This window comes from Adiantum capillus-veneris, chromosome 26, assembly GCF_014529385.1.
Source record: "Adiantum capillus-veneris isolate H3 chromosome 26, ASM1452938v2, whole genome shotgun sequence".
Taxonomy (NCBI): Eukaryota; Viridiplantae; Streptophyta; class Polypodiopsida; order Polypodiales; family Pteridaceae; genus Adiantum; species Adiantum capillus-veneris.
This window is the reverse complement of record NC_140956.1, coordinates 65832635-65850992: the sequence shown is the minus strand read 5'-3', so window position 1 is coordinate 65850992 and position 18358 is coordinate 65832635. Positions and strand designations below refer to the sequence as shown.

The 18358-nt window shown below is 39.5% G+C and overlaps 1 protein-coding gene across 1 annotated transcript; it reads right to left on the bottom strand.

Annotated features, from left to right (window-relative positions):
* Positions 1 to 1302: 1302 nt before the first annotated feature.
* LOC147423582 (uncharacterized) lies at positions 1303 to 1929 on the bottom strand. The gene has a single exon (XM_086501303.1). The coding sequence runs from the start codon at positions 1927 to 1929 to the stop codon at positions 1303 to 1305; it is 627 nt and encodes a 208-aa protein (XP_086357429.1).
* Positions 1930 to 18358: the final 16429 nt, after the last annotated feature.

Sequence of the window (18358 nt, the reverse complement as noted above, 5' to 3'; positions counted from 1 at the left end):
AGTTTAACCAATTTACTAGAGAAAAGGCACAAGTAACAGGGGCTGCAAAAAGATGTTGGGCCCAAATGCGTACACGTTTGCATGGAGCGGCATTTATTTTGGTTCCAAAATTTCAACTACATAGTCAAGGCTCTAACAGAGAGGTCATGGGAGACTTTGAAAACGGTATGCAAACAATTGCTCTCAGGTGACAAGGATAGAGAAGCTTTCCAACAATGTGTTGATTATGCTAATAGAGAAGGTAGGTTTAGAGATCCGTGCCATATTGAAGCATCAAGAAGCACTGAGCTCTAGCGTGCTGGAAAGAATCTGGGGAGAAAAAGTGAAACTTCAACACATGGCCCCTTGGGGTGACCATCTTTATCATTTGATCATGCTCCTATGGTAGTAGCCCAATAGGCCTCTTTTTTTTTTCTTTTTGGGAGGGGACGGGGGTTGCCTCTTTTTTTCGTTGTTGGGACCCCTCCTTGGCCCTTCCAAATCCACACTTCCATTGTGTGGTTTGCTTACCTAGTCTACCCTTCGTCTTAATATATCTTGTACACAAACTTTTTGTATGAAGTATACTGCAATTTGATTGTTATTTGGCATTCTGCACTCTTAATTTGTGGATGAAGCACGCCAACGATCACCTTTCCAAACTCTTATGTTCTAGGTCCGAGAGCTTCAATCTTGGCATGTCCAAACACAATTGTTGTATGCGAAGTAGAGTTTTTTGCATGCCCGATTTCTAGCCATTACATTAATCTGAGCATTAAAAACGTGTTTCGTTGCTCTGAAACCTCAAAACCTCCTTTGCCTCATGGAAAGCGAAGGACCCATGTGGGATGCATGTTTCATGGAGGCATGATAATCTACAGTACGTTTTCCCTTGATGAAAAAGACGTATGCTACGTGGGACAACGATATGGAAATTTTCCACGTAAAATCAATATTCAAGAGAACGTTTTGGTGGGACCACTTAATTAATGGATGTTAATAAAGAAAATTATATAAACAGGATCATCTTAATTAAGAGAAGCCTGAGGAAACGCGAGCCAAATTCTATTACCATAATCTCATCTAAAGCTGGGTGTCCATTAAGTGAAAAAACTGCAATTGGAGAAATTAAATATTGGAATTTCAATCAGGGATCCATTAATTTGATCCAAGTCAAAGTAATGCCATTAATTTAATACAAGTCAAAGTAGGCTTGTTATACATGATTAATTTGTCAGCAGCACGTGAAGGCCTCCTTAAGAACCAAAACCCTAGCTCCATTATGCAATACAATTTATAGCTATTTTATTTCCTTCCAGTACTTTAGCTGCAGCAATTAACGAGCTTGATTCTAATTGGACCTTCCGGCGTCAATGCGACCCGTTCAATGATCTGGCGAACATCTTTATGCTGGCCTTGCTCAGACGTTGCTGATGAGCCGATCTTCATGTGTCGCTTGATCTGCTTGGATCCAATTGCTGTACTGGGCAGCTTGTTGACGTTGGCCATGGCGTGATGCTGTTGATGATCATCAGAGCCAGCACGACATCGTTGCTTGTATAGCTTTTGCAGCTTGGAATTCGCAATATTATTGACCTCGCTTATAAAGCTCAAGAAGATGGACGCCACCTCCATGTCCGTCAGGATACCATAATCCTTACTTAATATAGAGCTCGGGGCGCCTTCATTAATATGCAGATCCCTAGCTGACGCATCATCGACGTCTTGTTGCACAGGCGCAGAGCCTTCATCTTTCGCGAGGAAGGCATTGTCTTTGAGGATGCGGCTCCTGAGCTTGGGCTGTCGCCTAGTCAGCCGTTGCTTCTCATTATAATAAGGCGCTGCTGGTGATGATGATATACTCGGTTGCTGATCATGACGTTGCAAGAGATCCTCTTGATCTGCAGACCTTTTGCGTATACCTGCAAGCGTCTGCCTAAGGTTGGCCATGGTGGAGGGATATTGGAGACGACAATCTGAGTAGGAAGCACCGACCTGCAACTGCTCGAGTTTTATGCCACAAAATGGAAATGGCCGCACGGCCTCCTTTTATAACCCTAAACCCTCCTTTTAGCACGGCTATTGCTAATTGCTTTCCGCGTAAACTTTGCTTTTTATGATACTGGAAAATGCCTTCTAGAAACATTAACGCAACGCAAACTCCTCCGCTAGCCATTCTTATGCTTTTTTTAAAAGTAAAGCGTGTCGTTAAAGTTAGAGCCAAATTAGACAATGCCACACTAAAACTCTATGGTTAGCAGTGTTCGGGAAAAATCATTTTTCCAAACATACAAAATTCCTTTCTTTCATTTTGTCAAGAGGAAATTTTAGAAAGTTAGGTTGTTTTTTCGGGTTTTTACACTATTTTTCTCTATTTTGGGGCGGTATTTCTCCTTTCCCCCCTGCCCTCAACCGGCATTTTTGAAATTGAAAACGGCACCATATTAAGCTGAGACACATTTTTTCCGAACGCTGATAGTTAGGCATGGCAGCATTCTTGGCCATTTAGTGTCCAACTATGTTATCATCACTTATTGAGATAAAATGTTTGTTATCATAAATCTTCTCAAGTTGGCAAGCCCATGAGTTGTACAAGTTTTCATTCGCCATCATAAGTACTCCCGAGGACTTTTCTACATGTGTCCTAAGATAGATCGGCCCTTATATCAATTACTAGTTGCAACGTGGCTTTTGAGAAGCTCAAATCTGCATTGGTGACACTCCTATTCTGAAAGCACCTCAATGGAGTGGGGTAACATCTTTCATACACATATTGATGTCAGTGACTATGCCACTGGCTACATCTTGGCCCAGCTTGTTGATGGAAATCTAGTTTCTTTCTATTGCATATGCTAGCCAAAAATTGAACCTCGCTGAGAAAAATCACACGACCATGGAACGCGAGGGGCTATCAATGTAGGTAGAGAAGTTTTAACGCCATTTTCTTGCAAATTATTTTTTCTTGCTCATCAACCATCAAGCACAAACAATGCAACATGGGTAGGATAGTGTGTTGGTTTATAATTTTGCTAGAATTCAATCTTGAGGTGGCGGTCAAGAAGAGGAAAGCACCAACACGTAGACCACTTTTCTAAATTAACCTCAGGGCAAGATCCCATCCGGGTGAATGATGACCTTCCCCGTTCTTTACTCTTTTCCATTGAATGGGTTCCAGAATGGACCAAGAACATTGTGATGCTCCTCACCACTACTACTATACCTCCCAGTTTCAATAAACATGCACCATGATTCTTAAGAGAGCGCTATGCTTACCAACTAATAGCAGGCCATTTGTATTAGAAGGATGATGAATTGATCCTTAAAAGAGTGTCATGCCCCAACAAGTATTCTCTCCTTGTGCACCATTCCCATAGGTTTCCATGTGGGAAACACCTAGCCCCAAACCCATGACTAGGGTGCTTTAATTCCAAGGTCTATGGTGGCCCACATGAGACAAGATGTGATAGACTTTGTCCATGCTTGCACCCATTGAAAATAAAACAAATTTTTCAAACACTCAACATTGTATCATATCACCCTATGGGATTGCCAAAATTATATGGGATACGTATTTAGAGCGTATCTACCATTATCTCGAGGATAACATGGTTAATGTGAATCAATTGAAATCCAAAAGCACAATCATAGAGTCGAGGAAATACCACATTCTTAGAGAATAATTATGCTGCAATTGTTTGGTTGCAAACTTTGAGATATGTGCCCTTGAAACTTCGTATCTATAAGTTCTAAAAAGTGCTTAGAGGGAGAAAGAGCATGCTATTTATTTATCAGGATCACTAGAAGCCTAGAAGGTGCACCATTCTTGCACTAGGCTTGTGGTGGTCCACCCTTCACATGGACTCACATGATTATATAGCATCATTGGTGTAGCTAAAATAAGGAGCACCCAAGGCCATGTGCATCAACCAGTGCATGTGCCAAGGTGAAAAAGCAAGTACGAAGATCAGGTACAACTAGGGCTATCCAGGGATGCATGTCTTTATTGGTTTTTAGGCCAGGACGCTCTATTTGGGGCTAATCAAGAGGGCTACTCAAGATGTTCATAATGCATTGATTATGTAGCAAAAGGTGGTCTTCAAGATGTTCTCTAGGTTGGTTCCTAGATGGCTCATCAATCTACAAGGTGTATGATCTTGCATTAAAGGGGAAACTGCTTTGTAGATCCTCACAGGATTGCACGGATGATGATCAGGGCATATGTGAATCAATAGGACTAAAGTGTTTGATTTATGGATCATGTCGATCTTTTCACATCTACAATCCGAACCGGGACGGTAAACATAGGAGCAATTGAAGTTTTGTCAAGGACCGCTTCTACACCATTTTGACTACCTTGGTATATGTGCCATTGTATGTTTTCTCAAGTCTTCAGTGTTTACAGAGGGTGTATAAGGTATTTGAAGCTAGTCAAAAGTGACAACTCATCAATCAAGGCTACAAGCACCAAGATATTGTGACGGGAAGTTGGCAGTTAGCAATCTAGCAATGAGGTTGCAAGCAAGTGAATTTATCCCATTTTGGGAACTTCTGTTAAATGCCTTTTGGTTTTCAACTTGCAATTGCAATGGGGTTCTAAAAATGGAAAGTCGACAAAGTAGAGTTTCACTACGGCTTTACAAGAGGTCCATCTGACTCTAAAGCTGAAAGTTATTGTGGTTCAAAGTACTACAAAAAAAAGGTTTTCTTTTGAAAATTTTACGGATTCCAATAACCCATGGGGGGGATCTCTCATGGAAGTGGCACATGGTGGAAAAAATCCCACGTACGAGTGTTGGGGATGAGGTGTTAGGGTACTTATACGGGGAGATGGTCTTCATTGAGAAAGGGAAGAGAGAGGAGTTATGGCTCGTTCCCCCTTTCCATTTCATGGGCATTGTGTTGGGTGTTGCATGCATGCACATGAGCCGCATTGATCAGTGATGGTGGCATTTCCAAGTGGCTCCGCTCGATGTAAACGGTAGCTTGGTAGGGGTCAATTCACACAGGGTGGGCATTGGGATCTCCAATATGTACCACCAAGTATGAAATCTTCTTCCGAAAGCCCCTAAGGCCACACGCCTTCGAGATGTAAGCATAGGTTGGGGAAAGGCCTTCTCTTGGTCTATGCCCAAAACCCTAGTGTTGCAACATCCTTGCAAGTTACAAACATATGTAACTACATTCGGAAACATCCTCTGTATACAAACACCCGGCAGCTTCCTTGCAAAGAGGAGATGTTGTTTAAATGTATCATCTTCATAGATTTTGTGGAGTTGCTTGCCTTCTTATGGCCCTATATGGGAGATTTAGCAGCCTCCTTAGGCAAAGTACTCTTTGCCCCAACCATTGATTGCCCAACTAGGAACAAAGTGTGTATTATGTGGCAAACTGACAAGCAAACGGCTGAAACTAGTAGAAAGCTTCAATTTTTCTAGTTCGAAATAGCTACATTACTCAAGGCTTTAAATAGTTACTTTGACATGGTAACTCTATATTTTTTTCTAGATAGCAATCCTAATCATCCTAGTCACTCGTCTAAAATAAAATCCATGAATTGAAAGATTTGAAGGAATCCTTCAATCACATACTATACCTCTCCCTTGTCCTCTACCATGTGCCACCCCCCCCCCCCCCCCCCCCCCCCCCCCCCCCAACCCACCAAAAAGCCTTGTTTGGCTGCTATACATCGACCAAAGCACCACCAAGCACACCACCTTTGATTTGGTAGCACGTCATGCCCGGCTCTTCCTTGCGTTCATTTACTCCCTCATGGGCCCCTGTGGTGGTGTCCTTGTCTTCATCTAACTTGTCTGATTGCACTTCATTTGACATGCCTTAAAATGTGCGTGTAGCAACCTCGTGCATATCCACATCATAGAACTTACCACCATCTGCCATTTCCTTATCAAACATATGTCCAACCTTGGAGTGCTTGTCTGCAACATGGTTGTCCGTATACTCCTCTTTGACCTCGTAATTCTACATAGTTCACCAACAAACAAACATTTTACGATAAGAAAAACGAAAATTTTGTTCAAAACAAGAACGAAGACGGTTGCTTACTTTTCTGAACACGTCCCTTGTTGTGAGCCCAGGTCTTGGCCACTTCGGAGATGTGCTCCTTGCATCCACCTTTCGCACAAATGTCTTTTTTCATTAGAGTGGCAACGAAATAGAGAGGGTGGTATTGGTGCCTACAGCCAGGTGCCTACAGCCAGCATGAAAGAACCAACCACATGGATGGAGTCCAAGCACTCCCCACAAGCAACAGAAGATCCTAAAGCATAGATTGTCTTGTCTTCATCCTTGATCTGGGGCCTTGGAAATAATATGAATGTTCTTCCTTAGTTGAATTTTGCAATTATCATTCTGACAAATTCACTCTGGATCTGAGCCTCTTCACACTCAGTTTCGAGACACCACATTTCCTCTGCATGTCACATATGGAAATGTCATGAGAGTGAATATTACCAAAGTAGTGTCCTAGAGAAAAGTAAACAACAGCAAATGTAAATGTCATGACAATTACTAGTACTAAATAGCAGACAATACCAAATGTAAACTGTACCAATGTTCAGAGTACCTAAAGGACCAACTTGTACCAAAGGACAATAATCTAATAAGCACTAAGTAGTACCAAATAGAAAACAGTAACCAATATGGTAAGTAGCAAAACTAGCAGACAATACCTTAAAGTACTTGTTAAGTATATCATGCTCCTACCAAAGCACAACAATCTAGTACACAATAAATAGTACCAAATGTTAAATACCAAATAGTAAATAGTACCAAATAATCAGTATGAAAAGTTCCAAACAATAAAACTACCAGATGTGAAGTACCCAAAGCACAAAAGTAAAAATATAAAGTACCAAAAAGTACAAAATGAGGTCTCCAAAGTTCCCATAAATATTGAAGTACCAAAAGTAAAGTACCTCAAGTCAAAACATGGTACTTAAAGACCTAATATGTACATCACAATTCGTAGCACACAGATATACATATGATGTTCCTACAGAAAGTACCAAAAGGACCCCAAAGTACCCAAAAATATTAAACTTGTGAGTTGAAACTGGGGTTAGGACTTTGGCATTCAAAGTCAAAGTTTTGGTAGGATTCTCACATTGAACATTGAGCAACTGAGGATGATATTGGTATTGTCTTATAGTCAGAATTTGTGCCAAGTAACATTATGACATAGCGAGGCCACTAACTTTTTTGAGTTTGCTGTTTGTTTTATGTTGATACTATTCTTCTCACAACATAAAAAACTAAACCAGGATTTTCTTATCAGTTACCGCTGATTAGCAAACCTGGGTTTCGACAATTGCTGTTGTGTCTGTATACTACTCTGCAACAAAGTTGTATTACATATTATTATCTGATAGCTCTTCCACTTACCTTATTTCCAAGTTTTTCTGTTAGTAGAACCTCATGTTGCAAACACAGGCTTTCATGAAACTGTTGGTGTTTTACAAGCTCTTTATTGGCAAGGTTTTGGACATAATAAGATTGAATTTGGACGTTGGCGCAAAGGAAATTGAGCTATTGGGATGGAGGTGAAGCTCCATTTTGGCATCATGATGGAGGTGAAGCTCTTTTTGCATATAGACATGAGCTACCCCTTGGGATTCATCACAACATGAAGAAAAGGCCGAAGTTAGCCCCGGAAACAGTCACAATTTTAGACAGTGAACTCCTTTGAAAATAATGTGGCATATACCGTTTGAAATACGTTTTGGTGTTTTTAAACAAGAGGAGGAAGAAAGGTGCCCAAGGCTTTTTGTGCCTTTTTTGGCATTCCCCAGAGAGAGAGAGAGAGAGAGAGAGAGAGAGTAGAGAGAGAGAGAGAGAGAGAGAGAGAGAGAGAGAGAGAGAGAGAGAGAGAGAGAGAGAGAGAGAGAGAGAGAGAGAGAGAGAGAGAGAGAGAGTTTTGAGTTTTTTGAGCCTGTTGTAAAAAGGGCACACATGTTAAACAAGAGGAAGAAAGACATACCAAGTTCTTTTGTGCCTTTATTGGCACTCCCTCTCGCGAGAACGGGAGTATGCATCAAATGGGAGTGTTGATATGGAGGCTTTTTGGGCGAGTGTAGAAAGGGCATGATTTTCTCGAGTCGAGCCGTGTGGGTGGAAAGAATAGCTGGTCACTCTCTCTCTGTCTCTCATTGGAAGGGAGTGCCATGGTTTACAGAGGCGGAGAGCCAGCTTGTTTACTAAATGGGTCCCTTCATTAAAGGGCCATAGTGACTTCCTTTACATTTTATTTCAAAATGTCTACGGGAGGCTTCACCTTCTGCTGGGCTGCAATAATTGCTAAATATCTTGGGTAGATGCAAGTTCCAAAGTTGGCAATGATGAAGAAACCAAAAACAAGGTTGGAATTTTTGATGTTTTGATTCGTGCTACGAGGTATGAAGCAATCGGAAGTTCTCATTGTATCCAACGCCAACCATTGGGAATTTTGGCAAGGTGGAAGCCTTAGTCCTTTGTTTTTAAATCCTTGTGTGCACAACAAGCCTCTAGGAACCTTCTCATGATGGCACCAGGAATTGCAATTGCAATTGCTCTTATGCTTTTGAGGACTTAGATGCTTCAAGCTTGATTGTAGAGATTGCCCCCCATCGGGAAAGATTAGAGAATATTCATTAGTTTATGATGGCAGAATGGGAGAGTCCATATGAGTGGCAAGGTTGAAGAAAGAATAAAAGTCCCACAAGTGACGAATATGAAAGGTAAAATTACCAATGCCCGTGTAATTCATGAAAAATTACAAAGTATAGAGTTATATGACAGTATAGAGTTATATAGTGCATACAACATTGTAGTGTAAAGAACTATATACTACCATCTACCACTATATAGCACATAAAACTATATTCCACCATATAAGTATATAGTATCTCATAGTTTACTAGATAACACTACATAGCACATAGAGTTAAATAGCTACATAATATTACAAATAAGTAGGACACTTTATTACTATTTATTACTATGGGAAGTACTTAATGTGTAGCTATATAGTGTATTGTGTAGATGGCTGAAAGCATGGTTTGGTGGTACAATATGCACTGTCAAGGACACTACTTTTTCTTGGGTAGAAAATTAGCATTTTTGGGGAAGTCTTTTTTATCCACTTTATTGGGAAATATTCGTTTTTATCTTTTTTTTTGGGGAATTCTTTTATGTAAAAAAAACATTTGGTTTGTATCAGCATATATAGATCTATGTAATGATTATAGACGAGTCTCTCTCTCTCTTCTCTCTCTCTCTCCTCTTTCTTCCTCGTCCACAACATAGCCGATTATGTAGTTGTAGCTCTTTAACTCGCTACACTACCCACACTCTTGCCAGCATGGAATTCACAGATTGACCAGAGAATACAAATGGTTATCCTAGCATGAGAATATGGCTACGTAAACATGGATAATCCTCAAGGCATGGAATTCACAACTACTTCTCCTGGCATGGTGAATGAGAAAGGTTGTCCAAATAGGGATTGGACTACTGTGCAAGGCTGCCTAAACAGGGATTGGACTATGGAGCTGAATGCAAGTGTTCACAGCATGGACACCGCTTCTATGCATGAGTATTGGGCTGCTAAGAAATGAGAATAGAGAAGGAAAGAAAAAGAAAGCAGCAGGTTGCAAGATCCATCTTTAATGGATGAAGCCAAATCAAGAAAGTAGATTTGTTCAGCTAAGGCAAAGTTTTGGCGCACACAGACACTAGGGCTTACAAGAAGTATCCAGACAGAGTTATTCCATCAACACTTGCTCCATCCTACTTTTAAGGATCTGCAAACATCAATAGCTAATTTTGAAAGCACTCTTCTATCTAGCATCCGTAACACCCTCAGCCAGCTCAAGGTGCCCCGCTCAACAGATGAGCTCTTCTTTGATGATGGTAATGAATAATATCGATGGCACAACACAAATGAACCATACAAGGATAGCAGGTATTTTGAGTGTTCATCGGAGAAACATTGCTGCAGCCAATTATCGTCTTGAGATTAAAGATGATGAGGAAGTTTTGCCATTGAGTGCATGTCAAAGATAATTGCCTCAAGGTAACATTGTCACAGGTGAAGTAAGAGATCTAGTTTATGTCGTTTGGAGCTCAGAGACTCTAGTTTCACCCAACAAAAAGGATATATGTCGGAAGAGGATTGGAAGAAAAAGTGTTATCAAACATCCAATGCATCTTCTCGATGAGTCTCAGGTAAATTTAAACCGTTGCTAATGTCTTTTGTGCCTCTCTATTTTCTCAGGTGTAATGTACTCTACTTATAGTACTTGAAGGTATTCCATTTGTTTTACCTCATACAATACCTCTAGTAACTTGCTGAAGGTATATCATTTGGTACATGTAGCAACCTAAGGTATAATAGTAGCTTTATTAATATGAAGGTACTCCATTGTTATACCTTAAAATGCCGTATGCTTCCACATTAGGTACTCAATAGCACTTTTCATGTGATTGGAGTACCCTATAATAATGTTCATAGGTCCTTCATCTACCCTATACTACCATATAAGGTACACCATAGTACATTCAATCTGATTTGAGTACTCTATAGAACCTTGTGATGTAGGCCAAAGTACATTTATCTACCATATAGTGGCATGTTATATGGAGCACCCTAAAATGTACTAAAGAGTACCATATAATTCCATGTTATGTACTACATAATATCCCCATCCACCCTATAGCATTACTCAAGGTACTCTATAGTACATTTCCTAGTACAAAACAAAAATATATTTCATTGATAAAGTCTTACAGTACCAAAATTGGTACTATATACCACCAAATTGGTAATTTATGGCATCCACCTGGTACCACCATTTAAGGTACTCTTTAAGAAATTTCCAAACTAGTTTCAAACTTGGTATTGAACAATACCAAATTGGTACTCTACTGCACCAAATGGTAAAGTACTAAATAGCTAATGTCTTACTATACCAAATCTGGTACTGCACAAAATCCAATTGCTAATGTACTCTACCAAATATACAAAAATTGGTACTATACAGTACCAAAAATTGGTACTATACAGGTACTATTCTGTACCAAATGGTACTGTACAAAATGGCTAATATTTTACAACCCCACATTTGCTTATGTACAAAACCAAATGGTACTGTACAAAATGGCTAATATTTTACTCTCATAATTTGTTTTGTTTTAATGTCACAGATTGAGTTGTACCAAAGATTCAAGAGGGCCAATCCAGAAGTGGAAATTTCTCTTAGATGTTTTGAGGCTTTAAAGCCTTACTTTGTCCAAAAAATGAAGAAGCGATATACGTGTTGCTGTGTATATCATGTCCAAATGATATATTTTAAAGAGGCATTTAATCAGATGCGACAAAACAAGTTTGAGCATTATGGAAAGGATCATGCCTGCACATGTTCCGTTTGCTGTAGTGATGATTCAGGTAAGTGTACTGCAAACCAATTAGTGTCTCATAGAATCAGTGATATGTGGGAATCACTTTTATGTCCAAAGGCTCATGATGCAGAATACTATGCAAAAAAATGCTCGTTTGGATTTGCTCTAGATTTGGAATAAACAGGTTGACATTGTGTCCTGATGAAATTTCAGTGGATAGTGGGGAGGTCACTGTGAAGATCTTCACAAATGTTTCAACTGGGCAAGTTGATGCAGGTGGGTCTGAGAAGAAAAGAAAGGACTTGGTAGTGCAACAAATAAGATGCTCTACTTTTATTGACCCATTCTCATCTCATCTTAAGAGCTTCATCAAGCATAACTACATTTTTTTGGTGGCAGGCACAACAATTTAAAGAGTGCTTACTCAAGTTTCCATCAGATGTTGTTGTTTCGATCATCGAATTTGCCAAGAATTATCGATTTAAAATAGAAAATGAGATAAAGTCCATGCACTAGTGGTCTAATCAGGTTACAATACTTATTCACATTACTTATGTGAGAAACTCAGGAGGTGGTGTTGAAAAAAACACTCCATTTTTACATATCTGATGATATAATACATGACACTTTGTTTGTACAACATTGTTTTCTTCTTCATGACAAGTGGTTGAAACAGAAAGGCCATTCTTTACGACGTCATTGGGTGTTGTCAGATGGTGCAGTGTCTCAGTTTAAAGCATGAAGACCTTTCTACTTTGTGGCTAGGCATTATTGGTTGACAGGTCTGCAGATGATGCATAACTTTTCAGCATCAGGACATGGAAAAGGTGAGCACGATGGAGCAGAGGTAATCATAAAGAGAACCCTCACTCATGAGGAGTTGAAACCAGATGGCTGGCCTATGAAGTCTGCAGCCGATGTAGTCAACTATCTAAATGAAACATTTCAGCATAAATCAAGTACACAAAGAGTTTTTTGGCTAGTTTCAAGGATGATGTGCGACGCAATGTCCAATGGGATTGTCAGTGTATTACAGGTTCATGATCATTTCATTGCATTGATGGATATTCACAGGATAGTCCATGCGCTCTACGATATCGTACACTCTCATGTTTTTGTGATTCATGTATCTGTGGGCAATGGAGAAGATGTTTTTGGCCTGTTCGGGGTCCGTTTGAGGTCATCTAAAAGGCCAAGGGTGCCCAACTAATAAAGCTAAGTGTGGGAACTGAAAAAACAAGAGAGAAGAACAGACAACATGTAGAAGAATGGAAATATTTGATAGTCCAACCATTATTGGAATCAGACGATCCTTGCAGCGATGAAGACGATGATGCAAATAAAATAATAGTTCTGATTTCAATTTGCCAATGCATAATGTCTCTAACCTCCCCATGTATGAAGGGAACCCTGAGTGTTTGTGTCAATTGTTGTCAATTGGTGACAACTTTGCAGCCAAGGTAGCAGAGAAAGGACATGATTTCTATTTGATTAAATGCACCAAAAAGAGGAACGAGACAGTGAAGGCACAAAAGGATGCATGGCACAACAAAATTGTTAGAGGGGGGAAAGTAGTTGAAGGCTTGTACTATGGCCAGTTGAAGGCATTTTTGATACATACAGCCTTCTAAATCATACACCTCTAGTTATGATCTACTCACACCTTGTAAGAGCAATACGGTTTCCCATGGAGCCTATCCCTGGATGGAAAAATAGATTCAGGTTATCTACTGAAATTTATGAAAACATATACAATAACATGCCGTATGATGATGAGAGTGATCAAGATGCACTAATCATGTAACAAACAATACCAAACACAGAGGTAGAAAGTACAAATAGATCACTTTTAGGATCTCTGATAATACTTGGGTTAATTACCATATACGCACACATTGCACACTCACAAGTGGTATCAAAGCTTTGATTTCTTGACCTTCTCTTGACGTACGTGCAAAAGCTTTGAGAGAAGCTAAGGTTCAATACCTTAGCACAAAGCAATAGAATCAAAAGGAGGAGGAGGAAATCCACAATCACAGATCTATAGGAAATTGACACCTCAGTAAAGGTATTGGGAGCATTAAACAAAAGGCATTGTAGAGATTTTCATTAATGAGAAGTGTTGAACCTCATAAAAAAGAGCAGCACTAGAGACTCTTTCTTTGCAGTAGCGCTATGAGGCAACAAAAAAACACCATAGTGTTGATGAAAAAAATTGGAGAGTGGGAGCGTTGGAGTTTGTGAAAACTGAAGGTAGGACAATGTTGAAAATTTCAGCGATGAGTACAAAATGCTAGTGAGTTTTTCTCTCTATAGTGCAACAGAGAGCATGTATGCAACACCACACACACACACACACACACACACACACACACTGTGGTACTTACCTTTGTGATTATGTAGCACAAATAACAATTGTGTTAAACTAGCTTCCTAATTTACCTTATAGGTATCCACCGTGGGATATCTCCCTTATAAGTATAATAGGTTTTAAAAAAAACCCTTAGCTTGCAAATTAAGTGGTTTATTGCCCTCTCTAAAACCTACCGTGAAGGCGCTATGGTGGTATTTGCCATAACAAAACTGCATGACAATCGGCCATGCTTGATCAGACCTGCAGGAGGGGCTCGCTCCACTCAATACTACCTAAATGCTACACATATTCAAGGATGGCGGCCTTCCTCCTTATTTTATTTAAGAGGTGAGGGCGCAATTTGCCCCTCACTTAGCCTTCTGTGAGTTTTTCTTGCGTAAAGTGTGAGAACTGTTTATATTTTTTTCTACTGCATCTACAATGGAGCTTGCAACAGCTACAACATAGGTTGGTTACCATGTTTGGCCTCACTGGTTTTGTTACAATCATTTCTTTGAGATTATTATTATGGTATTGCTCTGTGTATGGGTGGATTGACTTGGCTTGACAGAGCATGCTATGAGTTGGTTAATCGGTAAAAACCATGGTGTGGGATGGCATTGCTTTGGTAACACCACTAAGGAGTATTGTTAATTGCTATAGCCCCGATTTTTAATGGCTATGCATAGCATCATATGGTTAATGATTGATTCTTTGGGCTTAACTTACTGACATTCTGGCTGCGCTGAGAAAACTGTTTATTTGCTTGTGATAATGGGGTACTACCACATGGCTGGACCATGCAATATATATTTTTCTGCAGACTATACGGTATAATTTTAAAAAAGGAAGGGTCTAACCCGGTGATTACTGGTTTCAGTCACATGACAATGCTTGGAAACAGCTTAATATATGGGGGCATAACCTGCTGTGTTTTTTGATAAAAACCACTTTATGGCTGCTTTACTCTAAATGGCACTAACTAAAGGTTTTTTTTGGCTAAACCCCTCAGCTGGGTTTCGGTTCTTTACAGATAAACGCATATTAGCCTAAGGTAAGGATGCACTTAACAGAATTGTTCTGGAAAGGTTGTACTTAAATGATTGGATGGTAATTGATACCGCTTTACACTTTAAGCTATCCATTCGGTAACTTTGTGATAAATGGCTCACTGGTTTGGTAAAAAGCTCTGCCATTGTGAAGGTAAGTATCTCGCATTACAGCTTTGGGTACAACCCAGAGGGGTTTTTTCTTGCATATGGATGTGTCGCTATCATTACAGTAAGATGCTTTGGGATGGGGGTATTCCCTGGATGACTATTGGCTTCTATGATTGGTACTGTCGCTGTAATTGGTTGACATGAAAAAAACTGTCTCTTTTTTAAACTGGTATGAAACACCTATGGTTGGGTGTACTTTGGAATCCTATTTTGCCGTACATTGCCTGCTAAAACACGCTGTTTTGGGCGACCCTATGGGATTTTTCCCAGTTACACTGCATATTAGCACCTGTTTTTGATAAGACGGGATAATGCAAAACTCTATTTACATTCACCATTTGATGGGAGTTTGTGACTTATAGTAAATAGGAAGGATCGGATTACGTTGTAAACTATATCAGTTCCGAATTTATTCTACAATGGGTCTATACTCGTTTATAGCAAGTTTTAAACTTCTTCACAGATGGAGCTCCATTAATTTACTCAAAGTTGTTTTGTGATGGGTAACTTACCATTTGAAGTAGTAGGGGGTATGGCACTCTACGCTAAGACTAAAATACTAAATTTTTATTTTTTGAACCTTATATATAAAAGAACATAAGTACTTTGGACTAAGCTCAAATGTTTTTAAAAATGTTAAAAGATGGACATGGATAACAACTGGTATAGTCCATTGATACCTGTAAAACACATCCAAGGATAATATAAATGTTGTCTTGTTTGGATGGATGCTGGTAAGGACTCTATCTTATCTTGGAAGGTTTTTTTTGGCTTTTAGCAATTGTCCAATACAGGATTATACATACACCTATTGCAAGGGAAGTACTTCTATCTATATACTGGAATGAGGCTTCATTCATACAAACATTGTACAAAGATAATTCTAACCCTGAGTTGTTTTTGTACTTATCATTTCTCTTTCTCTGAAGCCAGCTGTCTTTTGAATGTAAAAGTTCAAATTATGTCTTATTATTTATGATAAAATAGCTACAACACACACACACACACACACACACCACACACACACACACCACCCCACACACACACACACACTGTGGTACTTTTAATGCTTTAGTTTTTCCTCTAAATAAAACCTCCTCTCCCCCCCCCCCCCTCTGAAGCACTCATGGGATACTGACTCATTACATGCCACTTATGGCCTATGGGACTATGCCCTGCATAATAATTCTCTCCTAGAATGGGGCGTGAAGTAAAAATGCAGCTCAACCTCTATAAAAAGGTGAGGGTGCACTTTGCCCCTCACTTAGCTTGTTCGTATTTTTGTTGTTCTGACTAAAGGCAATATACCGTTTGCTTCACTGTCCGAGCTAGGGAGCTCACTGCGCAAAATACTCAGGTTTTTCTCTAGGCCTCTTTTTGAGAAAAAAAATCTTTGAGCTTTGGTTATCTGTTGCTTCAAATATTAAAACATTACGTTGGTACTACTTGTAGTAGTTCTCATAGCATAGCGTTGAACTGTATAACATTCATTAGGGGTTTAATTTAAGAATTTGTTTGGGCAAGTACTCTGCGTAGACTGGTTTTTTTCAAAAAACTGTTGTAGCCCTTAAATATGGTAGCAAGGCATCGTCTGACTGATTGAAAGCACACCTAATGGAACCTATTGCAAAAATTGGGGAGATTTGATGTCGACTGGTCTTAGAAAAAAAACTGTGCATCATTGGTTTTCTTGGCTTGGCTTAAGCCGTTGCAGGTCTTGCCGTTTACCGACCTAACTAAGGTATGTTTAGAAAAAAGAAAGGGCTCTGTTTTAGCCGATACATGCTTTTTTTGGGCTCTGTTTTAGCCAACACTGGTTTTTTTGGGGCTCTGTTTTAGCCGACACTGGTCTTCTTCTTTTTGCGGGCCTAACAGTAACCGGACATTACAATTTTTTGTATGATGAATCACTTGGGTTTTCTTAAAAAAAGGGGGGGGGGTAAATATATAGCTAATGCATTTTAGCTCTGGCCTATAGCTAAGGCTAGTAACCGCATGGAATGTGAATGAAACCTTGGACTTTCTGAAAGCTTGTGTTTGTTTTGGTGATGAAACTCTGTCTGACATCGACAAGGATACGTTTGGCTTTTCTGTTGTATGCAATATGGAAACTCTTGGACTTCTTCATAATACTTTCCCTCATGATTTCATATGGGGAGAAGGAGTTAAGGTTATTTTAACCATCTAGCACCCATGACGGTGGAAGCTTGAAAGTATCTTGGAGAAAAACAGGACTGAACAATGCTGAACTGTATTGAATACTAAGAACTTAAAAACTTGAAGTTTTGAAGGTAAGTATATGGAGATTACTCTCAGCTTTGGCGTAAAAAACTGACCTTTGGCTCATGACATAAAGTTCCACTTGATACTCTATTTCTGATTTTGGTAAGTATATGGATGCTATTGTTAGTGTAAGCATAGCTATCAAGCTATGGAGAAAAATTGGGAAGTTTGAAGGTAAATATATGGCTGGTACCCTCAAAACATGGCATAAATACCGAGATATGGCTCACGAAATGAGGTTCCACTTGAAAAAATGGAGTCTTTTTTTGATACTCTATTGATTAGTAAGTATATGTTTGCTACTATGGACTCAAGCATAGCTACCAAGCTATGGCTTAAACTTTTTGGACTTCACCACACAGATTAGAAGGTAGATTGTACCATTGATTTTTGAAGGAATATGTAAAGACTGCTAAAAAAATCTAATAACCTAAGCTTGGCTAAAGTAATTAAAATCTATAAGATGGACATGGATAACAACTGACATGGCCATTGATACCTGTAAAACACATCCAAGGCTAATTGAATTTTTGTCTTGGTTGGATGGATGCAGGTAAGGACTCTATCTTATCTTGGAGGGTTTTCTTTTCTTTGGCAAGCAACATTATTGTGATGAAATACCCACTGAGGAACGGGGATGTTTTTTTACTACCAACCTTACTGAAAGAGGACCTCTTCCCTACAATCATTGTACCTAAATAATTCTGATACTGAGTTATTTTTGTACATATCAGTTCATTATTCCTTGGCCAGCTGTCTTGAATGAAAAAAAAATTCAATTATGTCTTATTACTTAAGATTTAGCTACACACACACACACACACACACACACACACACACACACACACACACACACACACACACACAGGTAGATAGACGGCGTCTATCTGGTCACTTCCTTGACATAGCGAGAACGAGAACGAGAGAGAGTGGGTCTAGTCTCTCCTCTAGTGTTTTGATTTCTTCTCTTGCATAGATACACACAGAGGTAGATGGAACGAGTCTATCTGGCCACTTCCTCAACATAGCGAGAGCGAGAGAGAGTGGGTCTAGGCTCTTTTCCAGTGTTTTGATTTCTTCTCGTGCACAGATACACCATGACACACATGGATCCAATGATCTTCTGGAA

Bases quoted from the DNA above. Each gene is read 5' to 3' on its own strand.
- LOC147423582 (XM_086501303.1), bottom strand. From the start codon at position 1,929: ATGGCCAACCTTAGGCAGACGCTTGCAGGTATACGCAAAAGGTCTGCA.